General features: G+C 35.4%; 2 protein-coding genes across 2 annotated transcripts; one reads left to right on the top strand and one right to left on the bottom strand.

Moving 5' to 3' along the window:
- The first annotated feature begins 351 nt into the window (after positions 1 to 351).
- On the top strand, positions 352 to 5,848 carry LOC117913617 (peptide chain release factor PrfB1, chloroplastic). The gene is made up of 7 exons (XM_034828635.1): positions 352 to 541; positions 1,220 to 1,294; positions 2,307 to 2,527; positions 3,055 to 3,258; positions 4,254 to 4,469; positions 5,029 to 5,215; positions 5,395 to 5,848. The coding sequence occupies exons 1-7, from the start codon at positions 379 to 381 to the stop codon at positions 5,691 to 5,693; spliced, it is 1,365 nt and encodes a 454-aa protein (XP_034684526.1). The 5' UTR covers positions 352 to 378; the 3' UTR covers positions 5,694 to 5,848.
- A 1,397-nt stretch (positions 5,849 to 7,245) lies between these two features.
- On the bottom strand, positions 7,246 to 21,896 carry LOC117912894 (dehydrogenase/reductase SDR family member 7). The gene is made up of 11 exons (XM_034827683.1): positions 21,792 to 21,896; positions 21,601 to 21,690; positions 21,389 to 21,487; positions 21,013 to 21,161; positions 19,908 to 19,946; positions 19,575 to 19,667; positions 19,237 to 19,335; positions 16,680 to 16,760; positions 11,166 to 11,249; positions 8,100 to 8,165; positions 7,246 to 7,542 (listed from the first exon to the last, which is right to left on the bottom strand). Exons 1-11 carry the CDS (start codon positions 21,859 to 21,861, stop codon positions 7,456 to 7,458), a joined length of 957 nt encoding a protein of 318 aa, XP_034683574.1. The 5' UTR covers positions 21,862 to 21,896; the 3' UTR covers positions 7,246 to 7,455.
- Positions 21,897 to 23,426: the final 1,530 nt, after the last annotated feature.

Here is a 23,426-nt window from a genome sequence, read left to right as displayed (position 1 = left end):
ACTTGGATTGTGACAAAGTATTAAATAATGAGATCAAAATATATCTATAGAAATAACTTGAGAGCTAAGGATTTATCGATAATATTTATTTATGATGTGGAAAAATGTCATTTTGGCATTTGGATTTACCCTTTGTTTTTTTAAAAAAAAAAAAAATGACAATGCAACTCATTTTCTATTCACAAATTTAATTTCTATAAATACGGTTTAAATTATTTTTAAATTTTCAAGGAAATTGTAAAAATAGTAAAGGCATTTAAACGACGTCGTTTTGAGTACACCAGACGGGCACCCGCCTCCTCTCCTATATTATTATCCATACAAAATCTACAAAGACGAGAAGAAGGCTAGTCAGTCTTCACTCTCCACAGAGCCACCATGATTGCAATGCAAATTATCCAAAACAGCCTGAGACCCATTTGGTGCGCAGCACCCGACATTTCCCACAAGCCCCATAGGCACCCACCACTGCATCTCCCACTCTCTTCTTCCCTCTCTCATCACCATTTTCTCTCCGCCCCTTCACGGTTTTCTCCCCATGGTGAGTATTTTTTCAAAATTTCCGACCTTTTATCTGTTTCTATGCATGTTTTTCAACCGGATATGCTTTTCTTTGATTCCCCTCTTGCAGGAACTTTCTGGATTTTGTTTAATTCACAGGGAGTTTTAATGGTTTTTTTGTTGTTTCATATATTGTTTGGTAATCGTTGTAATAATCCATGTGTGGATATGTTAACTGGGTGTATTTTCTCCGGGAGTGGGGTTGCTTTTTCTTGAATATTTTTCCCTGGAGATTTTTGGATTTTCTTTACTTCTTCTAGGAGTTTATTTGGTGTTTTTGTGTGCTTGTTTTTGTTTGGTAATTTTTGGAGCGACCCATTGTGTGTGTGTGTAATTCGACTGTAATTTCGTTAAGATTTTATGCAGGAGATTTGTGGGGTTGTGTAATTTGTCTTGAATTTTAGTGGGTTTCTTCTTCTTTTTTTCATGGTTTTTTTTTAATTTTTTTAATTCTTTAATTATTCAAATTCAGTTTCTCCTCTGTTTTCATGTACTCTTAAAAAAAGATAATATGAACGGAGGGGTTCAATTCATGAGCACTTTCTGTGCGGGAATGTGATCTACATGAAGATTATTCATGTCTTGAAGTGAATTTATCAAAGTGTAAGCAGTTGATTTAAGTTTCTCATTGTGTTTTTTGATTTATTGGATTTGACAGTTTTATTTGCATCGCCTGAGAGCCAACTAGATATGGAGGTTACAACAGAAACCAGCAGCGAATGGGCAATGCAAGGTGTGTTGTAAGTAATTGGATTCAAGGCAATTTTTGCTAAGTTGATAGTAAAAATAGAGATTATTGGATGGTGTAACCACTTTTAGTTGTGCATTTCCACTGATATCTAGAGTGGATAGTTTTTCAGACGTGTTTGGGGGAAGAATTTCTCATCCTTCTTTGTATTCACCTGTTTCATGGTAGGAAAAATGTTTGTTTCTGATAAAAAAAAGATTGAACCTAAATTCCCGAATCTCAAATTCATATAAATAACTTAACAATAAAAGCAAGAGTTTAACTTCCACAGAATTGGAATTCCAAATCAGGTCCAACCATGAGTAGAAAAATGCAACCTTAGCAGAAAATGGTGGAAGATTAGGGGAAAAGAGGTTCATCATTCTGAAACTGAGATTAATTCATAATTTGTCTCAGTACATTCATAAGGTTCTTGAGATAACTGACCAGTCAAATATCAACAGACTGACAAAAATAAACAAGGCTCCTGTTGATTTTACAGTTGTTCATTGCCTCTCCTGAAGGAACCATGATAGTTCACTGCCATAGATTCTGAGCAGTGCTTCTGAAATTGTGAGATTTGTAATTGAATTGTGGGGAAGATTACCTAGATGTTGTGCCTGAAACATACAGAGGACAAACTCTTCTGTTATGCATCATGTCAGAGATTTAAAATGTTGGTTGGATTTGAATGTCTGAATCTGATTATGACTGCATTAGTATTAACCCATGACTTAATCTAGCATGTTTGAGGCAGTACTTCTCTCATGTCCATGAGGGTCTGCAGTAACTCAGAGTGAGCTCAGAAACTTTTTTTTATTCAACATTCCTCTTGCTTCTATAACTGTTCAGTAGGCATCTCAAACATATATGATATAACCAATTCTCAAAACTTGGAGTGTCAATGTGATGTAAAGCCACTGGAATTAAGGTTGCAGGGTGTCTTAAGTAGCTTTCTAATCAAATGTATGATCAACCAATTGGTTACAATTTGTGATGGTTCTGGTATTGCTGACAGACTTTTATACCTTAAGAAGAGACGTAGAAGCTATTTCAGAACGTGCTGAAGAGATTAGAGCCTCTGCTGGTTTACAGCAATTAGAAGAAGAACTTGCAGCTCTGGAGATGAAAGCAGCAGATAGCTCCTTCTGGGATGACCGTGCTAAAGCTCAAGAAACCCTTCTGGCGCTAACTGATGTCAAAGACAAAATAAAACTGCTTACAGATTTCAAAACGCAGGTCAGACTCCCGTTCCTTTTTGTTTTCTGGTTTTCTCTTCCTCCATTTTTCCCTCTTTGCATTTTCTGGTTTTTCTTTTATTATGTGAATTACACTTCTTGTATAATTTCAAATACTAGATTTTCAATTGATTGAAGTTCATTATTCTAGGTGTGTAAGTTATCTATGCAACCAATCATCGTATAAAGGCTTAAAAGAGGACTCACTATTAAAAGGATTTATTTTAGCAACTGGGTATAAACCAGGGTCCAAGCCACACTGAGCAGGGTGGTTACAAGTTTAACGACATGAATATTCTTCCCCATTTTTCAAGTCAGATGGGGTTGAGAAAAATTGCCACTCCTGCTCTGTAAAAGCATATGATGATCCTCACATGGTTTTTAGAGCCTATTGGTGCAGTTAGACTTTTAAGTTCTTTTATTTTTATTTTTTCCTTAACACAAATATAAGATCTTTTAGAGCGTAGAAAGTGGAATTCGTGTTTTTTTTCTGGATATGTTACATTTTACATGCTACCCCTGATGCAGGTTGAAGATGCTGAAACTATAGTTAAGCTTACTGAAGAGATGGACTCCATAGATACTGGGCTCCTTGAAGAGGCAGCCAACATCATTAAAGAATTGAACAAGGCATTGGATCGGTTTGAGTTGACTCAATTACTCTCTGGTCCCTATGACAAAGAAGGCGCTGTTATCTCTATCACTGCTGGTGCCGGAGGCACTGATGCGCAGGTAAATATTTTAACTGCAAAATAATAATATTGAACTTGTTTCTTTTTCTTACCATGATGTACATGTTACTTTTCTTCCCCACTACCATGGACCATGCACTTATATGGGGGCCAGGATCTACCTTCCACAGTTAGAATATCGCTGTGGTCTATAGTCTGCCCAATGAATGCCTAAGTGGATGTTTGAGAAAAAAACATAGTCTCTGGTTGGACACACTTCCTGTTTTCTGATTTTAAAAATAGAAAACAGGAAGTGTGATTTTTGAATTCAAACATGGCAAACTGGTTGAGGTATTAAAACTGGGAGTCTCAAAGTTCAGTATATTTTTTAGGTAAGGCGGTAGATAAAGGCTTGTGCCTTCAGAACAATTGCACTACCAAAGAGTCTAGTGTTCTCCTTTTTCTGCTTTCTCCAACAGAAACCAGAGTAATCTTTGCTACAATTTTTTTCACCTTTTAGAGATTATTATGCTCCTTTTCTTTCTGCAGGATCCCAATAAAATTCAGAGTGAACTGTATAAGAATACCTCTCACTATTGGAGTCTTTGGATTAGGGTACTGATATTTTATGTTATGTTTGGTTAGAGGGAGCCATTGTGTCTGGTGGTTAATAATCCTTAGCCATCATTTCATAGGCAGCTAAGTAACTGGTTTTAATTTCTCTTGACCCAACTGGGTGTCCCTGATGATTAAATAAGCCAAGATTTTAAGGAAACCCTATGTTTTATAATCCGCTTGCTAAGTCAGTGCATGTTCTTGACTCATGGTGCTTGCTCTGGCATCTTTGAGAACAAGAATCCACGATTTGACACTGCCCCCTCTACTCAATCCTGTATTGATCCATGACCAATCCTTCTCTGATTAAGATCTTTTGAGATGATTCTATAAGCTGATTCGCTTCTGGGATGTTGTTAAACCTCAACCTACATAATGCCAAGTTCATTCAATAGTGATCTCCTTGTTTTGTGTGAAAATCTTTGATTATTTCCAGTGCAGGACTGGGCTGACATGCTTCTCAGGATGTATGTGAGATGGGGAGAGAAGCAGCGGTATAAGACGAGAGTGGTTGAAAAATCCATGGGAGAAGAAGCAGGTATTAAGTCAGCTACCATTGAACTCGAAGGCCGTTATGCGTATGGATATTTGTCTGGAGAGAAAGGAACACATCGAATTGTGAGACAGTCTCCTTTCAACGCCAAAGGTCTTCGTCAGGTAACTCTACCACTTTCTGTTGAATTTTTCTTTCCTTTTTTCCTTGTTAAGAGAATCAAAACTATGGAATCAAAACCCTACTGGGAAATGATGAGATTACTGAAGTTTTGCACAAAAGCCTACTGGGAAATGACAAGATCGCTGAAGTTTTGAGCTGTTTTGAGCTATCACCTCAATTGTCATCCCCTAGAACTTCAGTCCATTTACTATTTTTTTCCTTGATCATGTTTTTAATATAGAATTGAAAAGAAACTGAAGAACAGTTCCTTGATTTCCAAGCATTTTCTTCTGGTTATTATAAAACAACCTTTGGTTCTCGTCAAGGGTATGGTCAAATCTCAATCACCATAGAAAGAGAGCCATAGACGACCAGCCAAGAACATTTTTTATTTGTCTAGGCAATAACTCTTTTGCAAGTGCTTCCAGAGGCTCTCAGAGTAAATTCAAACAGAACAGTCTGCCTGGAACTTCTTGTTCTTTGGTTTTGTACTGATAAAAGAAAGAAACTGATGATATGAGACGAGTAATACGCTGCTTCATGATGTATGTACATACACAGACAAGCTTTTCTGGGGTTGAAGTCATGCCTCTCCTTCCTGAGGAGTCGATGGATGTTGAAATACCAGAGGAAGACCTGGAAATCAGTTTTTCCCGGGCGGGTGGAAAAGGAGGTCAGAATGTGAACAAGGTGGAAACCGCCGTCCGAATAACCCATATCCCCACTGGAGTCACTGTTCGCTGCACAGGTCCTCCCATCTCACTACTTTTCTCTATTCTCTTTCAATGTAGAAAAGAAAATACACCCGGATTTCTCCTGGGAAAATTGTGCATGGACCTGGAACCCCAATTCAGTAGAATTTTGTGAAATCTGAATTTCGGGTTTTACCCAGAACTCACAGCATTTTGTCTGTTTGATGATTGGCAGAGGAGAGATCACAACTAGCAAACAAGATAAAGGCTCTAAGCCGGTTGAAAGCCAAACTACTGGTGATAGCAGAAGAACAAAGAGCATCTGAAATCAAGCAGATAAGGGGGGATGCAGTGAAGGCAGAGTGGGGGCAGCAGATAAGAAACTATGTATTCCACCCCTACAAGCTTGTGAAGGATGTACGGACAGGGTACGAGACATCAGATATTACTTCAGTCATGGATGGTGAGTTAGAACCCTTCATCAAAGCTTACCTCAAGTTCAAATTCAGTATGACTCTGTCTAAACAAAACTGATGATGGCATTCTTAGCTTCTAAGATCTTGTAATCTAATACATTGACAGAATCTTGGATGTCGGTTTTTGGTCTGTTTAGCGCAGTTGTAACTTTTGGTGAAGAAAAGGTATTTTAATTCTTTTGATATAAGAAATAATATGTAACATCTTAAAATTACTGTTTTACCTCTATTTTTATAGCTTTTATTATTATTATTATTTATTTATTATATAACTATTCTTCTTCTTAATTTTATTATTTAACCAAAAAGAAAATTATTAACTGATATTCTTGTAAAATAAAAAAAAAAAAATCTTTAAAGTGTAATTGTATTATTGTTATTTTTTTTTTCTATTCATATTTTCATTGTTATCAAATTTTAAAATGAAAACAAATAATCATTTTGATCGGACATTTCGAAGTACATCCAAACATAATAATTAAAATTATCAAATTTAATCATCTTAAAGGAGAAATAGAAATAAAAATAAAATATTCTGGCATATTTGATAATTGTTTTTTAAAATAGTTTTAAAAATAGTTTTTAAGAATATTTTTTGAAAATTATTTTATAATATTTTGTAGAACAAAATCTGTTAAAATATTTTTAACTTAGTTTTAATATTTTTAAATATGTTTTAAAAATAATTTATATATATATTATTTTATATTAATCATACTACATGTTTATATAAATTTTTTAAAAATAACCTTTAAAAAATAAATGAAAACAGTAAAAAAACAACTAAAAGATTTGATATTTTCCCCTAAAAACATTCATCTTCTTCATGTTAATCATATTAAGTATTAACCAATATAATTTAGTTAAACCTTTTTAACATTTTTACTTAATAATGGTATATGTTTAAAAATTATAAAAATTAAAAATTCTATATCATTAAAAAATTATATAAAATTCTAAATAATAATAATAATAATAATAATAATAATAATAATAATAATAATATTGATAAGCTTAATTTATCTTTTACCTTATTAACATATTGAGATAAAAATTCAAACTTAAAAACAACTAAAACTATATAGAAATTTAGAGGTTTGAAAAGGTTAAATGATATATAAATTATAATTGTAAAAATATATTTAACAAGTTAGAATCATGCTCAAGAGTTATCCATGTCAATTCATATACAATTATTCTAACTCATTTGTTAAAATGGATTATAAAATTCGTATTGTATTGTGTTATCCATATAATAAACCATTCGTATTTGTATCATAAAAAGATTATATTTAAGTAAATTTTCAATATTTCTTACTTTAAAAAGGCACGAGCCCAACACAATCCATTACCACCTCTAAATCAGATTGAGAATTAAATCGCCCTACACAAACGTACATCAGATAATTACACAAAATCATATATTAGGAGGAGAGTTAACCCGCCAATACCTAAGCTACCAAATCACCTAAAAGCTTAATCTCGTAGGATTTAGTCCCATAATGCATATTATTCTCCAACACAAACATCTCCTAATTCAAAGTGTTTCCGTAACTAAATGATCTACACACAAACAACTTCTAATTCAAAGTATTTGTGTAAGCCAGGAGGAAAAGAAACATCTAAGCATCAAGAGTCTGTATTACCTCAACTTGAGAGATATTTTCAGATAAACCAAGCTGCAGTTTTAGGGAAAAATTACTGAGTATTACACCAAATTATAGAAGGGATTAAATTTGTTTTGAGTATTATACAGAACTATGAAGGGATTAGCATGTACTGGAGGAAGAAATCTGTGAGGATTGTTACAAGAAGAAAAATCATGCTGCCTTCTTTTTCCCAAAGAGTAATCCCAGTGAGTAAGTGCTGCCCTTTTGTTTAGCTGCTTCAACTCGATTCGCACCAACCTAGATGACATTTAAACTAATGAAGTTAGATCTCTCAAGAGTTGAGGAAAAGGGCCAGTTGCCATCGCTCAAAGTGGATGTATGGCACACGGAAATGGAAGGATCAAGTGAACTAATCATCCCATTACATCATGTTTTTTCTTTTCGGTAATTCCCTAGAAAAAGGCATTTCTACAAGAAAGAAGGAAACGATGTTGTTGGGGTGCAATAATGCCACTCTTAAGCCTGGGGATAGATCAATCAAATGATGAAAATGTTGAATGTCATAAAAGGTTTGACCTACTTTACTGTATGAGAATTGGTTTTCAGATGAAATGGTCAAAACTTGATTTAAGAATTAGTATCAAAGTCAAGGGTTGGGGGAGGGATTATTGGGGTGCAATAATGCAGCTCTTAAGCTTAGGGATAATTCACCCAAATGACGGTGATATTGAATGTTATAAAAGGCTTAATCTACCCAATGCAATAAATAAACCAATGAGATATCATGATAAGATTATCGTACAATAGTCATGCCTTTTATCTAGCATAGCTGATAGTGTGGGCATTGATAATACCTTGTCCATGAGCCAGAAGCCAATGGTTGGCATGTACTGCACCAAGTACATAACCGCTAGTACAGGCTGCAAATGTATAAAAAATGATGATGCAAGTTATGATATGCAAAAGTTGAGAATGGAAAAACCATGAGAGAAACGTATTCATGTCAATCATAAAAACTCTCCAGAAAGAAGCTAATGAAGTAGCTAAAACATTCAGCCTTCTGTGGTACAGCAGAAATAAAGTGAGCATCTATCAGAAAAATGTTTTTATGATTTTTATGATTCAAATATAAAACTGAAACTCAAAACTATGGAAAGGTAATCATGAAACCTGTGACTATATAAAGTTTAGTTTACATCAAGTTATACTTCTGATTAGGGATTAGGAAGAGGGACCGACATGTACGGCCACTTGCAGGAGCTATAAGAAGAATGCCACAGTAGAATCTACATGGAATGCCCCAGTGGTTTGGTCGGTTTCAGTAACTGTTTGGGGATGCCAATTGCTGCAGGCTTTGAGAAGGAAATCTGCTCACTCTTTCGGAAAATGGAATCAAGGAAAGGACATGGGGTGAGGGTGTCAGGGAGAAAGAAAAAACCTCTTCTTCATCCCATTTTGAGAGGGAAATCCAAAAGCTAGAGTATTCGGTTAACTACAATAGCTCTCCATTCTCTTTTAGGGGGAAGGGAAGGGGTGCTGGGGATTGAGGAAAGGGGTTGCAATCGGACTGAGGAGGTTTCTGTGTTCAGAAGGGGTCTTCCAACCGTCCAACCGAGCTAAATCAGAAGAAGAGGGCTTTGAATCTTCCAAATTATGGGCAGAAGGAAATTCTACTATTGTGACATCATGGGTGTCTAAGTTGGGGAGAGGTTCTTGGAAGTACAACAAGTGGCTTCATCAAACTTTAGAGGTAGCTAGTAACTTGGGTTGTTTCTTTTCTTGGTCCTCATGTTTAGCTAATGATGTCCTTTTCAAATATTTTTTCCTTCCTTTTTATCATCTATAATATCCCACATCAGATAAGGAAAAATTTTCCTAACGATATATGTATGTATGAACTCCTTGTAAACTCATTTTAAAGTCGTAAAAGCTCTCTAAGTTCAGAATAGACAATATCTACACAGTTAAAAGCGAGTTATTACAAATGATATCAAAGCTGATCTCTGACCTTAGTATAAGAGTTTGTTTGGCCTTACGAGGAGTGTTTGTCTGTTTGACCCAACAATCCTATTGGATACAATGAGGATGTTGTATCTGCATGATTGGAGGGGTTATTGTGATTGTAATATCCCACATCAAATAAGGGAAAAAGTTCATAGTGTTGTATATGTATGAACTCCTTTTAACCTTGTAGACGCATTTTAAAGTTATGAGAGTTAAAGCAGACAATATCTACATGGTTGGGAGCGAACTATTACAAATGGTATCAAAGTCAATTCCCGACCCCGATGTGGGTCTTTGTTTGTTTGACCCTTTAAGGGGTGTCTGTCTGTTTGACACTGCAATACTATGGAACATAATGAGGACGTTGCGTTTGTATGAGGGGTAATTGTGATATCCCACATTAGATAAGGAAAAAAATTCTTAGTGTTATATATGTATAGACTCCTCTTAACCTTTTACATACATTTTAAAGTCATAAGGGCCATTTGAACTTAAAACGAATAATATCTACATTGTATAGAGGAAAAAGTTCATAACATTTTATATGCATAAGCCCCTCTTAACCTTGTTAAAGCATTTCAAAGTCATGAGTGCTCTTTGGGTTTAGAGCGAACAATATTTACATAGTTGAGAGCAAGTCATTACAAATGTATCAGAGTCGATCCTTGAACTTGATGTGGAAGTTTGTTTGACCCCTCAATCCATTTGTTTTGCCCCATAATTTTATGGGACATAATGAACACGTTTTGTCTACTTTTTAAGAGGATGAGAGGGAGGAGATGATTGTGATATCCCACACTGAATAGGGGAAAAAGTTCCTAACACTTTGTATGTATGAACTTCTCTTAACTTTGTAGATGTGTTTTAAAGTCATGAGGGCTTATTAGCCTTGAGAGAATAATATCTACACGATTGAGAGTGGATCGTTACAAATGATATCAAACCCTAGTTTGGGAGTTTGTTTAACCTTGTAATCCTGTGGGACACAACAAGGACGTGTCTGCAATTCCTCTTAATATATTCGAAAATTAGAGTGCACGGTCAATTGCAGGTGGGCTCAAGGGGGCTTCCATGACTGGGAGTTATCCTGTGGGTGCTTGTTGGGGGATCATTTCCTGTTGTTAGACCTCCTATTAGGGTTTTTTTAGCTTTTCTAGGATGGTTTGCTATTAGGGTGGTTGATGGTTTGTTTTCTTTTTTCCTTTCTTCGCTTGCCTTATGGCCTTATCTATATACTCTGTGTTGTACTTTTTTACGCCTTTTTGCAAGTGCCTTTAATATATTCTCCTATTTACCTATCAAAAAAAAAAGAAAAATCTTCTCTTAACCTTATAAAGGCATTTTAAAGCCACAAGGGCCCTTAGCCCAGAACGGACAATATCTAAATGGTCGAGAGCAAGTTGTTACATCATCTTTAGTATCTTTGGAAGAAGTTGTTCATCCTTTGCTTGTACTTAAAAATTCATATCATTAAATTGTTTGTTTCTAAATTTATTTATTTAAAAAAAAAAAAAAGGATGTTAGAATAGGATATACATTGTGAACCCAAATTCTAACAGTTTAAACTCTTAGGAAAGTTTGTAGCTTAAGATAGTATCAAAGCTTTGCTTTATCTATCTATTTATTTGTGATCACCAATTTATGATTTATTTATTTGTTTGTTTTCCCATATGCAATGATCATAAATTCGTCTGTCTCTCCACATGCGGTATGGACTACAATGTTAGACCATGATATACATTGTAGGCCTAAATCCTAACAGTTTAAGCTTTATTGTACCATGTTATCCTCACTGATCATCATAGCTGTGATCATCCAGGTTTATAGCCTACCATTTTTTGTTATTTTAGAAAGATTTTTTATCCACTTGTGTAAATTAATCCACAAAAGGAAGTTTTTAGATTCAATAGAAATACCTGACACGATATCCAAACTTCTTTTAGACCATGGGTTGCAGCAATAATAGTCAGCTCTGCACACCTCTCTGATGACACACGCCTCTGTCAAAAGAATCAAATGAAATCAAGGTGAGAAAGAGAAACTTAAATCCTCCAGTAGATACCATGGTCACTTCTCAAAAGCCTTCTCAACAATTAAGTAAATATCTCAGAATGTAATCAAAGAGTTTTCAACTGAAGAAGAAAAAGATAAAAATATTAATATTAATATCAAAATCACCAAATGACACATTTGACATCATGGCTAAAACATGTTTTCCTTCTGTTTTCCTCAATTTTCTTGGCAATAAAACAAAGCATTAGCAAAAATTTAAGTCGAGATTGGAATCAAAATGATATCCATCTCCTACACATGATTAGAAAATCAATGATCAGATACAAAATAGGGCAGAGTGCATAGACCTCAATAATATAGAAGAGTTAAAATAAATTTGAGTGCTTGCCTATCATCAATAAACAAATAAATAGGAAAACTCAATATACTCCTTTTTCGGTCAAATGATGTTTTTGAGGTAGATGCCCAAAAGATTATCATAAATTGTTATAGCATTGGTAAAGCATAGGGCCACTTATTTGTTTTCCAAGGGGAACAAGTAATCAGCATTTTGGAACTAGGATGCCTTCTAAGATTCGTCATTCATTGAATTGTCTGAGTTTGTGACACCTAATAATTATACAATAATATAAGAAATTTGCATTAATCTGAATATTTGGCCTACAGGGTTTTGGAGTTCCATGACGTGTCTACATTATTAAGCTCCACTTCCTTGGCTCAGCCTCTTTCTTGTGTGGAGTAACTAAACCTAAGAAAGTAATAAGGCTCCTTCCACAATTTGTTTTTCTTACCATAAATACAGTCATTTGATAAAAGTTCAAACAGCACAGATTCAATCACTAAATTTTGGAGCGTCTAATAAACATTAGTGCTAAGTCCTAATGTCATGGTCACATAGAACCACATTGACTTAATTTCTTATCTGTCTAGTTCTGTAGTTCATCAGCTCGAAAATGTGAATATTATATTTTTAATAACAGATAGAGGACATAATCTATACTACTATTAAAAAACATGATAGCCGAAAATTATTCAGTGGACAGAAGAACGCTAAAAAATGATGAAAATCAAAACAAAAATTAATAGTTGGACAAGAGTACCCTGCAAAGTGATGAAAATAAAAAATAAGCAGGATTCCCCAAAGATATAAAAAAATAAAATAGAAAACAAAATTAGCATGTATGAGAATAGCTGTCTAAGGTTTGTTTTTGTCTTCCAATCCTGTCTCTTCTACTAATCTCAATCAAAGTTCACTACAATCAATCAACTATTGTCGAAACAACCAATTTGAGCTTTATCAAATGTCATTTTCATTCACTAACAGATTTGATTTCTGAAGGGGTCAATAGACATATAAGATACACACACACATGTATTATCCATGCTCAATAGAGGTGGCCCTTTACTTTGCTAATCATTGGAGTCCAAGAAATGATAAGGGCATATTTATCCCTCTTGAGTCTTGATCAGCAAATCAGGATGTGACAATGCCCAAGCTCCATCACATTCTTTTGTAAGGGATTTTAACCTTGGTACTTATTTTTTGCTGTTTAATGAAGCCCTGTTTAAAAATGAATATATGATGTGGGCATATTCATGATTTTATGATTACATAAAGTCCTTTAGTTAAGCATAGTTTTATATGGTCAGTTTTTCACTTAACATGTGTCTGATTCTTAGCATGAGACCAAACCACAACATCTAACCAGAAAAGCAGTAAGAAATGGAGCAAATGGAAACATCACGGTAGGTTTACGTGGTTCTGCAGTGACCCATGTTTATGGAGGAGAGAAGAATAGAGATTTCAAAGTTCTCAACTTGATATCTCAACCCACACTCCAATTTTTAGTCACATTCTGACTCTATATAGAGGAAAAAAATTGTGCAAAACTCCTTAGAAGCCCTTTACTAGTTTGGTAATGCTCTGGCAGCCATGACAACAAAGACAGGGTATAAGTGTACTGTATCACCCTAATGAACTATAACAAAATAAATGATCTAACACAACAGTAATTCAAAAGGAAAAGCACATGGCATCAATAATATGAGGTTTAGAAGAAGGTAAAATTGCCTAGATGTGCAGTCCTTAATTGGATCATAATTAAAGCAGATATTTTTAGAACTTTAGGATACATCTTTAATTTAGTCATTAAGACGCAAGGCAATGAATTTCATCCCATTAGCGCTCTTACAACTTAAAGCTAAGGAAAACAGAGTTATGGATGGGGACATGTTCATGAAGTTCTACTGAAAAACAAGGCTCAAATAAAATAATTATTAACCTACAAAATAATTCAATATATAGCAACAAAAAATTATTGCTTAGCTGGAAGTTACTAAATGTCTGATGGAAAGTTAGCAGATTTGACCATCTAGCACTTGATATTTGGTAGGCTGGAAGACAATAAGAACTTAGCCCTTCAACAAGTGGAGTTCTGGGACGGGGTGGAAAGTGAGAGGAGCCTGTCTAAAGGAGAAACTGAGCTGAAAAAAGAAGTCAAGGACTCCTTTAAAAAATGGGTCTTAATGGAAGAGACCCACTGGAGACAATTGTCAAGGGAGTTGTGGCTTAAGGAAGGGGATAGGAACACTGGCTTTTTCCATAGGATGACAAATGCTCACCGAAGGAATAATTCTTTGGATAGAATTAAAATTAATGGAGTATGGATGACTGAGGACCAGGAGGTGAGGGAGGGGATAGTGAATGCTTTTCAGCATTTGCTATCAGAAGAGCCAGGCTGGAGAGCGGATATTGAGGGGCTGCACCTTAATCGCCTCAATTCCCGCGAAGCTGAAGTCTTGGAGATGCCGTTTACTGAAGAGGAAATTTACGCTGCCCTAACGGATATGAATGGTGATAAAGCTCCAGGCCCAAATGGCTTCACAGTTGCTTTTTGGCAATCAAGCTGGGAGCTTGTGAAGGAGGAGATTATGGACCTATTTAGAGAATTTTATGACCAGAGATCTTTTGCCAAAAGCCTCAATTCCACTTTCTAAGTCCTTATCCCTAAGAAAGGAGGGGCCGAAGACCTGGGAGATTTCCGGCCAATTAGTTTGTTAGGGAGTTTGTACAAGCTTTTGGCTAAGGTGTTGGTGAATAGGTTGAAGAAGGTGTTAGACAAGGTGGTTTCTGGGGATCAAAATGCCTTTGTGAGGGGCAAACAGATTTTGGATGCGTCACTTATTGCCAATGAGGTGATTGATTTCTGGCACAAAAGAAACGAGAAAGGGCTAAACTGCAAATTGGACATTAAAAAAGCCTATGACAGCATTAATTGGAATTTTCTCATGAAAGTACTGTTTAAAATGGGCTTTAGGTCGCGGTGGATGGAGAGGATTTGGTGGTGCATCTCAACCGCCAAATTTTCAGTCATGATCAATGGGGTGCCGGTTGGCTTCTTCTCGAATTCCAAGGGGCTTAGGCAAGGAGATCCTCTCTCTCCATATCTCTTTGTGTTGGGGATGGAAGTGCTAAGCAATCTGATAAGAAGGGCGGTTGATGAGGGCTTCTTGTCAGGATGCAGAATTAGGGGGAGAGGGGAAGAGGAGATGATAGATTCACATCTTCTTTTTGCTGATGATACAATCATCTTTTATGAAGCTAGGAAAGAGCAACTATCCGCTCTAAGCTGGATTTTGGCTTGGTTGGAGGCGTCTTCCGATCTTAGAATTAATCTAGATAAAAGTGTCTTAATTCCGATTGGTGAGGTGGAAGAAATTGAGGAAATGGCTGTGGAGCTTGGGTGCAAAGTGGGGTTGCTGCCCACTATTTACTTGGGGCTGCCCCTTGGAGCCCACCACAAAGCTATCTCTATATGGGATGGGGTGGAAGAGAGAATGAGGAGAAGATTAGCCCAGTGGAAAAGACAATATATATCGAAGGGTGGGCGTATCACCTTAATCAAGAGCAGTCTAGCCAGCTGGCCTATTTACAATATGTCCCTCTTTCGAATGCCTAAGAGTGTTGCAAATAGACTCGAAAAATTACAAAGAGAATTTATTTGGGGAGGGGGAAGCTTGGAAAGGAAAGTCCACTTAATTAATTGGGAGGTGGTGTGCACTCAAAAGGAGAAGGGTGGCCTTGGCATTCGGAAGATTGATCCCTTGAACAAAGTGTTGTTAGGTAAATGGTTATGGAGATTTGTCGTTGAAAAGGATAATCTCTGGAATATGGTGATTGGGGTGAAATATGGTCAGAAAGATTTTGGGTGGAGAACTAAAGAAGCCCATGGAACTTATGGAGTGGGGGTTTGGAAGGAGATTATGAAGGAAGGAAAGTGGTGCTGGGATAACATAAAGTTTAAGGTGGGGAAGGGGATTAGAGTTAAATTCTGGACTGACCAGTGCTGTGGCAACGCGGCGCTGTCCCAAACTTTCCCCCAGCTTTTTGAGTTGGCGGTTCACAGGAATGCAACGGTTAATGAGATGTGGGACCCAAGCATTGGTCAAGGAGGTTGGAATCTTAGATTTCATAGAGATTTTAATGATTGGGAGCTGGACTTGATTAGAGGATTGCTTAATATGCTCAACGACTTCAAGATATCTTCAGAGGAGGACGTTGTGCTATGGAAAGGTGGGGGTCATGGCAAATATGGGGTTAAGGTTGCCTACAATGTGTTGGCTGTTACCAATGCATGCGCCTTTCCGACTAAATGCGTTTGGGTGGACAAGGTCCCAACCAAAGCGGCCTTTTTTGCTTGGGAAGCCGCGTGAGGGAAGATTCTCACCTTGGATAGGCTTCAAAAATGGTGATGGCAGCTCCCTAACCGATGTTTTTTGTGCGGTTGTGAAGAGGAAAATGTAAATCACATTCTTTTACATTGTATAGTGGTAAGGGCCCTATGGGAGATCGTTCTTGCCCTTGTTGGGGTTCAGTGGGTGTTTCCAGAGTTAGTTAAAGAGGCGTTATTCAGTTGGAGGGGCTCTTTTGTGGGGAAAAAAGGAAAAAAAAAATTGGAATTCCATCCCATTGTGTATTTTTTGGACGATTTGGAAGGAGAGGAATAGATTAGCTTTTAGGGAAGGTGTGTTACATATACAAAAACTCAAAAAATCTTTTGTATGTACCTTGTGGAGTTGGGCTAGGGTGTACATTAGAGAGGAGTCCTCTTTGCTCTTAGGCTTTTTGGAGTGGCTAGCGGCCACTTAAGGGTGGGTAAGGGTGCTAGTTTTTTGTGTTCTTGTTTTAGGCTGATTTGTATACTCCCTGTATGCTTTGTGGCCTTTGACCTTTAATATATTTGTGATTATCTATCAAAAAAAAAATATATATTTCACGAAGGGAGAAAAAAGGTAAAGAAAATCCAATTGGTGATATCCATCCTTTTCATTTAAATATATGTCAAATATAATAATAATAATAATTAGAAAAAATTAAAAAACAATAATTTAAATAAATAAAAAACACTAAGCTTTACCTCAGTGCTTGCTTTAGAACCATTTGATGTCTCTATTGGTCCAGGACAGACAACAGTCACCTTAATTCCTTTTTGACAGAGCTGTGATCAAAATAGGTGGACTTACACCATAAGCAAGAGAAGAAACTTTTTCTGGATTAGAACATACCAGGATCAAACAGGAGGAAATCCATGAACTTTAAATTAATTACATACTTTGAATAACTGAAACCACAAAACCCTATAGAGTTGCAGCCTTTAAAATTTATGATTTGGATCCTTAGGATCCAAAACAAGGTACATTTCAAAATTGGCCATTCAGAAAAATGCATTTCTTCCCTAATTTTGCAAGGGTAGCACATCAAGAGACAAATAAAAATGGGAAAATAAAGAATGCTTCTACATGATTGATTCACATCTAACAGCCATCCAATGAGAAATACAATTTGAAGATAAATTTTACCAATCATTTTCCATTACAAAGATCATTTCAAAATTAAAACTCTCTGCTTCACATTCTAATTTCAATCTAAAATAAGCCTACCCCATCAGTTTTGGCAAGAGGCATACCTTATAATTGTGCCCTTGTCATATACCATTTCAATCCATGATCAAGGAACATCCTTTGAGCTCCACGATATATATTTTATTTTATTTTTCATTCAGTAAGGTGGAAAATTACAGTACTTGTATTTGATTTATTTCTCATCCTTTGAACACCTTCTTCTTGAATCAAATTATTCCTTGCCGACATGTTCATTGGCTTTTGTTGCATATGAAGAAATCATCTAAAACTCCATTTGATGCTCATCTCCCACAAATGCATTCATTTCTTATTCTATTTTTCTTGTTTTATCACTCATTCATCTTGGCATCCTTATGTCGGGATACTGATTTTTTGATATTTGTTTTTAACTGCTCAAAATTCTTGCCCATAGCAAGTCTTATGGCTGTCTTGGAAAATTTTCCTTCTAACTTAATGGGTGTTTGGGGATCAATCAACACTCGAAAAGCATTTCTCAGCTACAACCATCCTGTTCTAATCCTATATGAAAGGTTCTATTCAATCTCCATGATGAACGATAGACTTTAGATAATGAAATCAATCACTTCTGGGTGTTTTCTGAGCACTACTTGAAATACTCCCTCTCCTATTCCCCTAGTTTTACTAAAGTTGCATATGTCTTAATTATCCTAAAGTTCCCTCCATAGTTTTAAATTTTAATTCAGAATTAGTAATTGCTCTGGTCCTGCCAACTAAAATAATTTTATTAGCAAGCAGCACAATTGGACCTTGTCCTGAATACGCAAAATTAGTTTATCTGTTACCAATACTAAAAGGCTAGGACCTGTTGTGGGCAAGTGACTAGTATTGACGCCAATTCTTCTGAACTAGTTACTGCTCCATCACACATGACCTTAATAAAATATATCTACATGGCTACTTTTCTGTTTTCTTAAACCCACCACACTTACTAAGGAACTGGTGATATGCATTTTTTTTAAGTCAATAAAGATTACCTAAATGTCTTCCTTCTCTCTAGACCTTTCCATTAACTGCCTATGTAAGCAGCTTTCATAAAGTGTCCCCAGCATAAAACCAGACTGGTTTTATGATACACACATTTCATCTCCAAATCTTTGTTCAACAATCTCTACCATGGTTACATAGTATGGCTTACAAGTTTGGTTCCAAGGTACTTTCTGCAACTTGGAGGTCTCCTTTATTCTAATGTATAGCTATGGCAGTGTTTTTCCTCCCTTCTCCTAATTTTTATAATTTTTTTAAATGAGTTAGTATAACCCCATCATCCCCAAACACTTTCAAACCTCCACAAGGATACAATCAGGTGTTACAACCTTTTTCCATTCTCACCCTTTCAAAGGAGCATCATTAACTTCCAATCTCTTGATTTTCAAAAGTATCCATACATTTTCTACCTTGGCAAAACTATTTGGCTCTGGACTTTGTTGTTTTAAGTGATTCTTACTAAATTTCTTGTAGAAATAACTATTCTAGCATCCTTCCAGGGAAAGAAAACTATCATAAACAGATTTGGTACAAGCAAACCAACATGTCTATAGGACAAATTATTACATATAACAAATCGCAATGACAAAATGAATTTACAAATGAAGCAATTTGTAGTCCTCTGTTTCTATGTGCAATCTTGCTAAATTATATTAATGCTTAACGATTCATGGTGGTACAGCTAACTTCATTGTCAGCAGGTTGAAGCAACTGTGGGTGAAAATCTATCTTTACCAAATCTTGACAATTTTTTTCTAATGAGTCCCATCTAACAAAGTCGAGATAGATTGGTTGGTTCAGGGAACTCACTAGCCTGGAAACCTATCCCTTTTATTTTCAAATGATGGCATTTGGAAAGTGTTCCTACATAAGGATGTCTCGTCCTTCTTCATCTTTTTAATTAATAGAAAAGATCTATGTGTTTCTCACCAGGGGGGTGTTTTTCCTACATAATGAAGCAGTGAGTCAATCTTTGCTACAATGTAATTAGTTTATGGCCAATGCGCATGTCTTGATTTTCCCCTCAAGAAAGAAGTTATAAAATACCTCAGAACGCAAGGTGTGGAAGTATCCATTTAGAGCATATTTAGAAGCAGAGTACACAGCCTGTCCTGGTGCAGGTGTCTTTCCTGCAGCACTGCTCATCTGCAAATAAAATTTAATCGCAAATCTCAAACTCATGTTAGAGAATAGCCAACCAAAAAAAACAAACTTCTTTTGGATCAGTAACATAATTGAATTTAATAGTTTAGTAAAGCTGGAAAAGATTCAAGAAATGATCAAGGTCCATTGGAGCTATCCAAAATATTTCTATAATGACATTAGTGAACCCAAAGCAAATTACATTTTCGTGTCAATAAATAACTATAAATGCCCGAACATACCACAACAAAATGACCTCTCTCTCGCTTCAGCATGAAAGGTGCGAGCAACTGTGTAAGAGAGATCGTTCCAATAACATTCACATTGAGAGTAGCCTACTTGCAAAACATAGAAAAAAAAATGTGACCACTTTTGCAGGATGGTGAGAGCAGCTCAAGAGAAACAAACTAAACAATCTTTGACGCACTTGCATAAGTATATCCTAGTGGCTAGACCTGACTTGTGACTATAAACAGACAACACATGGCCCACTAGCTTGTGGCAGCCTATAATTGTCACAAAGTCAGACTAGGTCTAACCATCAGTGCTACAAAAGGATTTCCCTTATGTGATACCTTAAGGCTTTCCTCAGTTACATCCACAGCTGATGCTTTCTGCCCAGAAAAAGAAAGGAAACCAACATTAGATGGTTAACTCAAAATGCAGCTTGATTAAGTCAGCAGTAGTGCCACAACATTGCAAGTTCTATCATGTTGTATTATTCAAATACTGAAATTTCCAACTTTCAATTAGTAGCAATTATTACAGTTTTCAATGCATTTTACCAACCAATCAATCCACACCCTAGTTCTTTAGATTCAAGCCTTTTAGTATTACACTCTCACTTGAACTGGAAAGAAGCTACCCTATCATTCATTACCAGTTTTGTATATGGTTGGTTGGGTTATGTTGGGTGTTTTGCGTCCTGTTGGATGACCTTTACTTATGGGGCACTAAGGCTTTTGGTTTTGGAGGCAAGATGACCTAGAATATGAAGAAGCATCAGGCATTTGTTTGGTTGAGAATAGATTTAAAGCTCCTTCATTTGAGTGGATCTTGATATAGGATCTTTTCAAGAGGATCAGCAAGAGGATGCTAAATGATGACTGGGAGGTTACTCCTCACAGCTAGCTGAAATTTTTCCCTCTCCTTTATAAGTTTGTTTTAGGGTTCTTTGACAAGTAGGCTGACAGAACCATCAATAATGAGGTGAATATCAAGCTGGTGATCTGGCAAACTTGCAGGAAGAGCAAGGGAACTGAGGGAAACATAACTATTGATGTCCTATCAACACTCTGATATCTAGAAACTGCCCCTTGCATCATAAACCTCCATGTCCTTTATTGTTTAGAAGACAACATGCCAGTCTGAAAGTCTTTAGCACCCAAATGCCAGTAAAAACACAGAATCATCTAAATGTTTGAAGATCATCACAATGACATTTAACATTGTTATTGAAGACGCTGCCTGGTGTTTTCTAGAGATTCTACAATTCCAGGATAGAAAATAAAGTTAGCTGATATTCTTTTTGCTTGTCAAAGTGTTATGCATTATTTTTTTTCCTTGATTAAAAGGGAGCTTTGTCTTATATATGTGCATGTGTGAATTTGTGAATCTGATGCTTATAGATGTACATACACATCTCAACCAGTCTGATTTTCAAACAATTCCTTCACTTACAGGGCGCTCGTAAGCCGCATTATGAATCATATAATCAACACCAGCCCCTGAAAAGAACGATTCCGCTTTCTCCACAGCCTCCCTGAGAGAATCCTCACCACCTGCCAAATCCAGAGGCAAAATCTCCACCTCCCCAGGTGCATGCTTCCCTACAATACACACCCATGTGGCTTCAACAGACAAATCGACCAAAACAGCTAAAGAAACAACTCCTTGTTGAATACATACAACCCATGTTTTTTCAAGCAATAGTCAATCAAACATATCAAGAAAACAACTTATTAAACCCCAACATACACAACCATGTTGTTTCAAGACAGCATCAATTCAAAAGAGCCAAAAAAAAAAAAAACCCACTTCTTGTTTAACACTATACCTCTGAGCTGCTGCTTAACTCGCTCCAATTCGACCTCATTTCGCGCTGAAAGAATCAATTTCGCCCCCAAACCCGCAAGTTGCTTGGCAAGAACCTCCCCTGAAACAATTAAATAACAATTTCAAGACTCGCTGTTTCGAGAAAAATCATCCACAAATTAAATACCAGCACAACTGAATTTTCAGGACATCGAAAGAAACAACAGAAAATACCGATTCCGCGGCTGGCACCAGTGATCCAAACGACCTTGTCCTCGATTTCTTGGCGCTTGGGGTGCCTCTTGGAGAGCAGCGTGAAATCGCCTGAAGAATCAAAATTAAGAGAAAATTAGAGACACCCAGATGAGATTATCGAGTGTAGAGACAGAGAAGGAGATTCAGGGAAGTGGGTTTGGAATGAATACCATCTGCAGTGGCGAATCTGAAGAGGAGGGTGGTGGTGAAAGCAAGAATTAATATGGAAATGATGAGCATTTTTTCAGTTATTAGTTGATGTCAACTGAAAGGTGTGGATATATATGTAGTTAACAATGACTCTCGGCCATCGGAAATAAGGACAAAAATAAATAAAATCAACAAAAAATAAATAAAAAAAATTAAGGAAAATGGGAATTACGCAGGTAGCGTTTTAGAAATAGTTTTTGAAAATGATTTTAAAAAAAAAATTATATTATTTTCAAAAATGAATTTTAGTTTGAAAATTAAATTCCAAAAAATAAGGATATGGTTAGGAACTGGTTTTTATTACAATTTTATATTCTCTATAACAAGAAACAAAGAAAACACGTTTGGCAATTAGATTATTCTCATATAACATCTTTTTATAAAGATTTATTGAATAGTGAGTGAGACAAATGTATTATGTATTGGCAGATTGGAGGCTGATCATGTCCATCAATTCTTCTCATATTGGAATGTCATAGCACTTGGGTGAATCATTTATAAGAATAAGGGAGAATTGTGTTTTGGGTCCAACTGAGTCCAAAAATTAACATTTGGTCCATATAACTTTCATAATTGATGGAAATGATATAAAATGTTAAAAGACCAATATATTCTTCAAAATTCTATATATTACCTTTTAAGGATATAAAATAGTAGTAGACTAACTGTATAAAAGTGTACAAGACTATTATTTGTGAAGAATTTTAAATAACTCTGAAAAATTTGTTTGTTTATTTCCCCTAACTGAGGATAAATAACATTCCTTACATACATTGGTTAAGCATACATTCATCTCATGTATCTAACTTGTATATGGTCATTTGAATAGGTATCTCACTTATGATGATTGTAAAACAAAATTATACAACAATTTTTCTTCTTTTTTAAAACCAAACTAATGCAAACATTGTTAACCGACCTATTGTCAGATATTCATGAGATGATATATGAAATTTGAGTTATTGTATAAAGGTATTACACTAACTGTATAAGACAAATTTACTAATTATATAAGGGTGTACAAAACTACTTTTTGTTAAGGATTTCAAGTGATTTTGAAAAACTTTCCAATTTTTTCCACTCAAAGAACTCAAATTCTCTCACTCAAGAATTGTTTCGAATTATATTTTTAAATTTCATTATCAAAATTTTGTAATTGCATATTTTGTTTTTGTAGTTTTAGAAATGTTCTTTCTTTCCACTAATTTTTTTTTTTTTTTTTGTGAAATTTTATCCAAATGAATCTATATTTAAATTATAATCATATTTATCAAATTTTTTTACTAAGATTAATTTTAATTCTTTTAATATATTTATACTCATTTATTTAAAAAATGAAAAACTATTTTTTTTAAACATGTTCTATTACATTTCAAGTAAAAAAATAGATAAGTTTGAAAGTCAATAAAAAAATTTAAATACCACTTTCAATAATTTTTAGATAACATTTTATATAATATATTTTATTTGAAATTTAATTTATAAAGTTAACTAAAAAATTGTATTGACAATTTTCTTGTTGTGAGTTAAAATACTTTACATTAGTCTATCTAGATAAAAAAAATTAATATAATATTAGAACTTCATATCTTAGT

The sequence above is a fragment of the Vitis riparia genome, chromosome 4 (assembly GCF_004353265.1).
Source record: "Vitis riparia cultivar Riparia Gloire de Montpellier isolate 1030 chromosome 4, EGFV_Vit.rip_1.0, whole genome shotgun sequence".
NCBI classification, from domain to species: domain Eukaryota; kingdom Viridiplantae; phylum Streptophyta; class Magnoliopsida; order Vitales; family Vitaceae; genus Vitis; species Vitis riparia.
This window is presented reverse-complemented; position numbering and strand designations above follow the sequence as displayed.

Coding starts and splice junctions, on each gene's coding strand:
- LOC117912894 (XM_034827683.1), bottom strand. CDS start 21,861: ATGCTCATCATTTCCATATTAATTCTTGCTTTCACCACCACCCTCCTC. Junction 19,336..19,574: donor AGAGAGGTCATTTTGTTGTG/GTATGTTCGGGC, acceptor TTTTATTTGCAG/ATGAGCAGTGCTGCAGGAAA. Junction 11,250..16,679: donor GTTCTAAAGCAAGCACTGAG/GTAAAGCTTAGT, acceptor TTCTTTTGACAG/AGGCGTGTGTCATCAGAGAG.
- LOC117913617 (XM_034828635.1), top strand. CDS start 379: ATGATTGCAATGCAAATTATCCAAAACAGCCTGAGACCCATTTGGTGC. Junction 1,295..2,306: donor CAGCGAATGGGCAATGCAAG/GTGTGTTGTAAG, acceptor TATTGCTGACAG/ACTTTTATACCTTAAGAAGA. Junction 2,528..3,054: donor TTACAGATTTCAAAACGCAG/GTCAGACTCCCG, acceptor CCCCTGATGCAG/GTTGAAGATGCTGAAACTAT.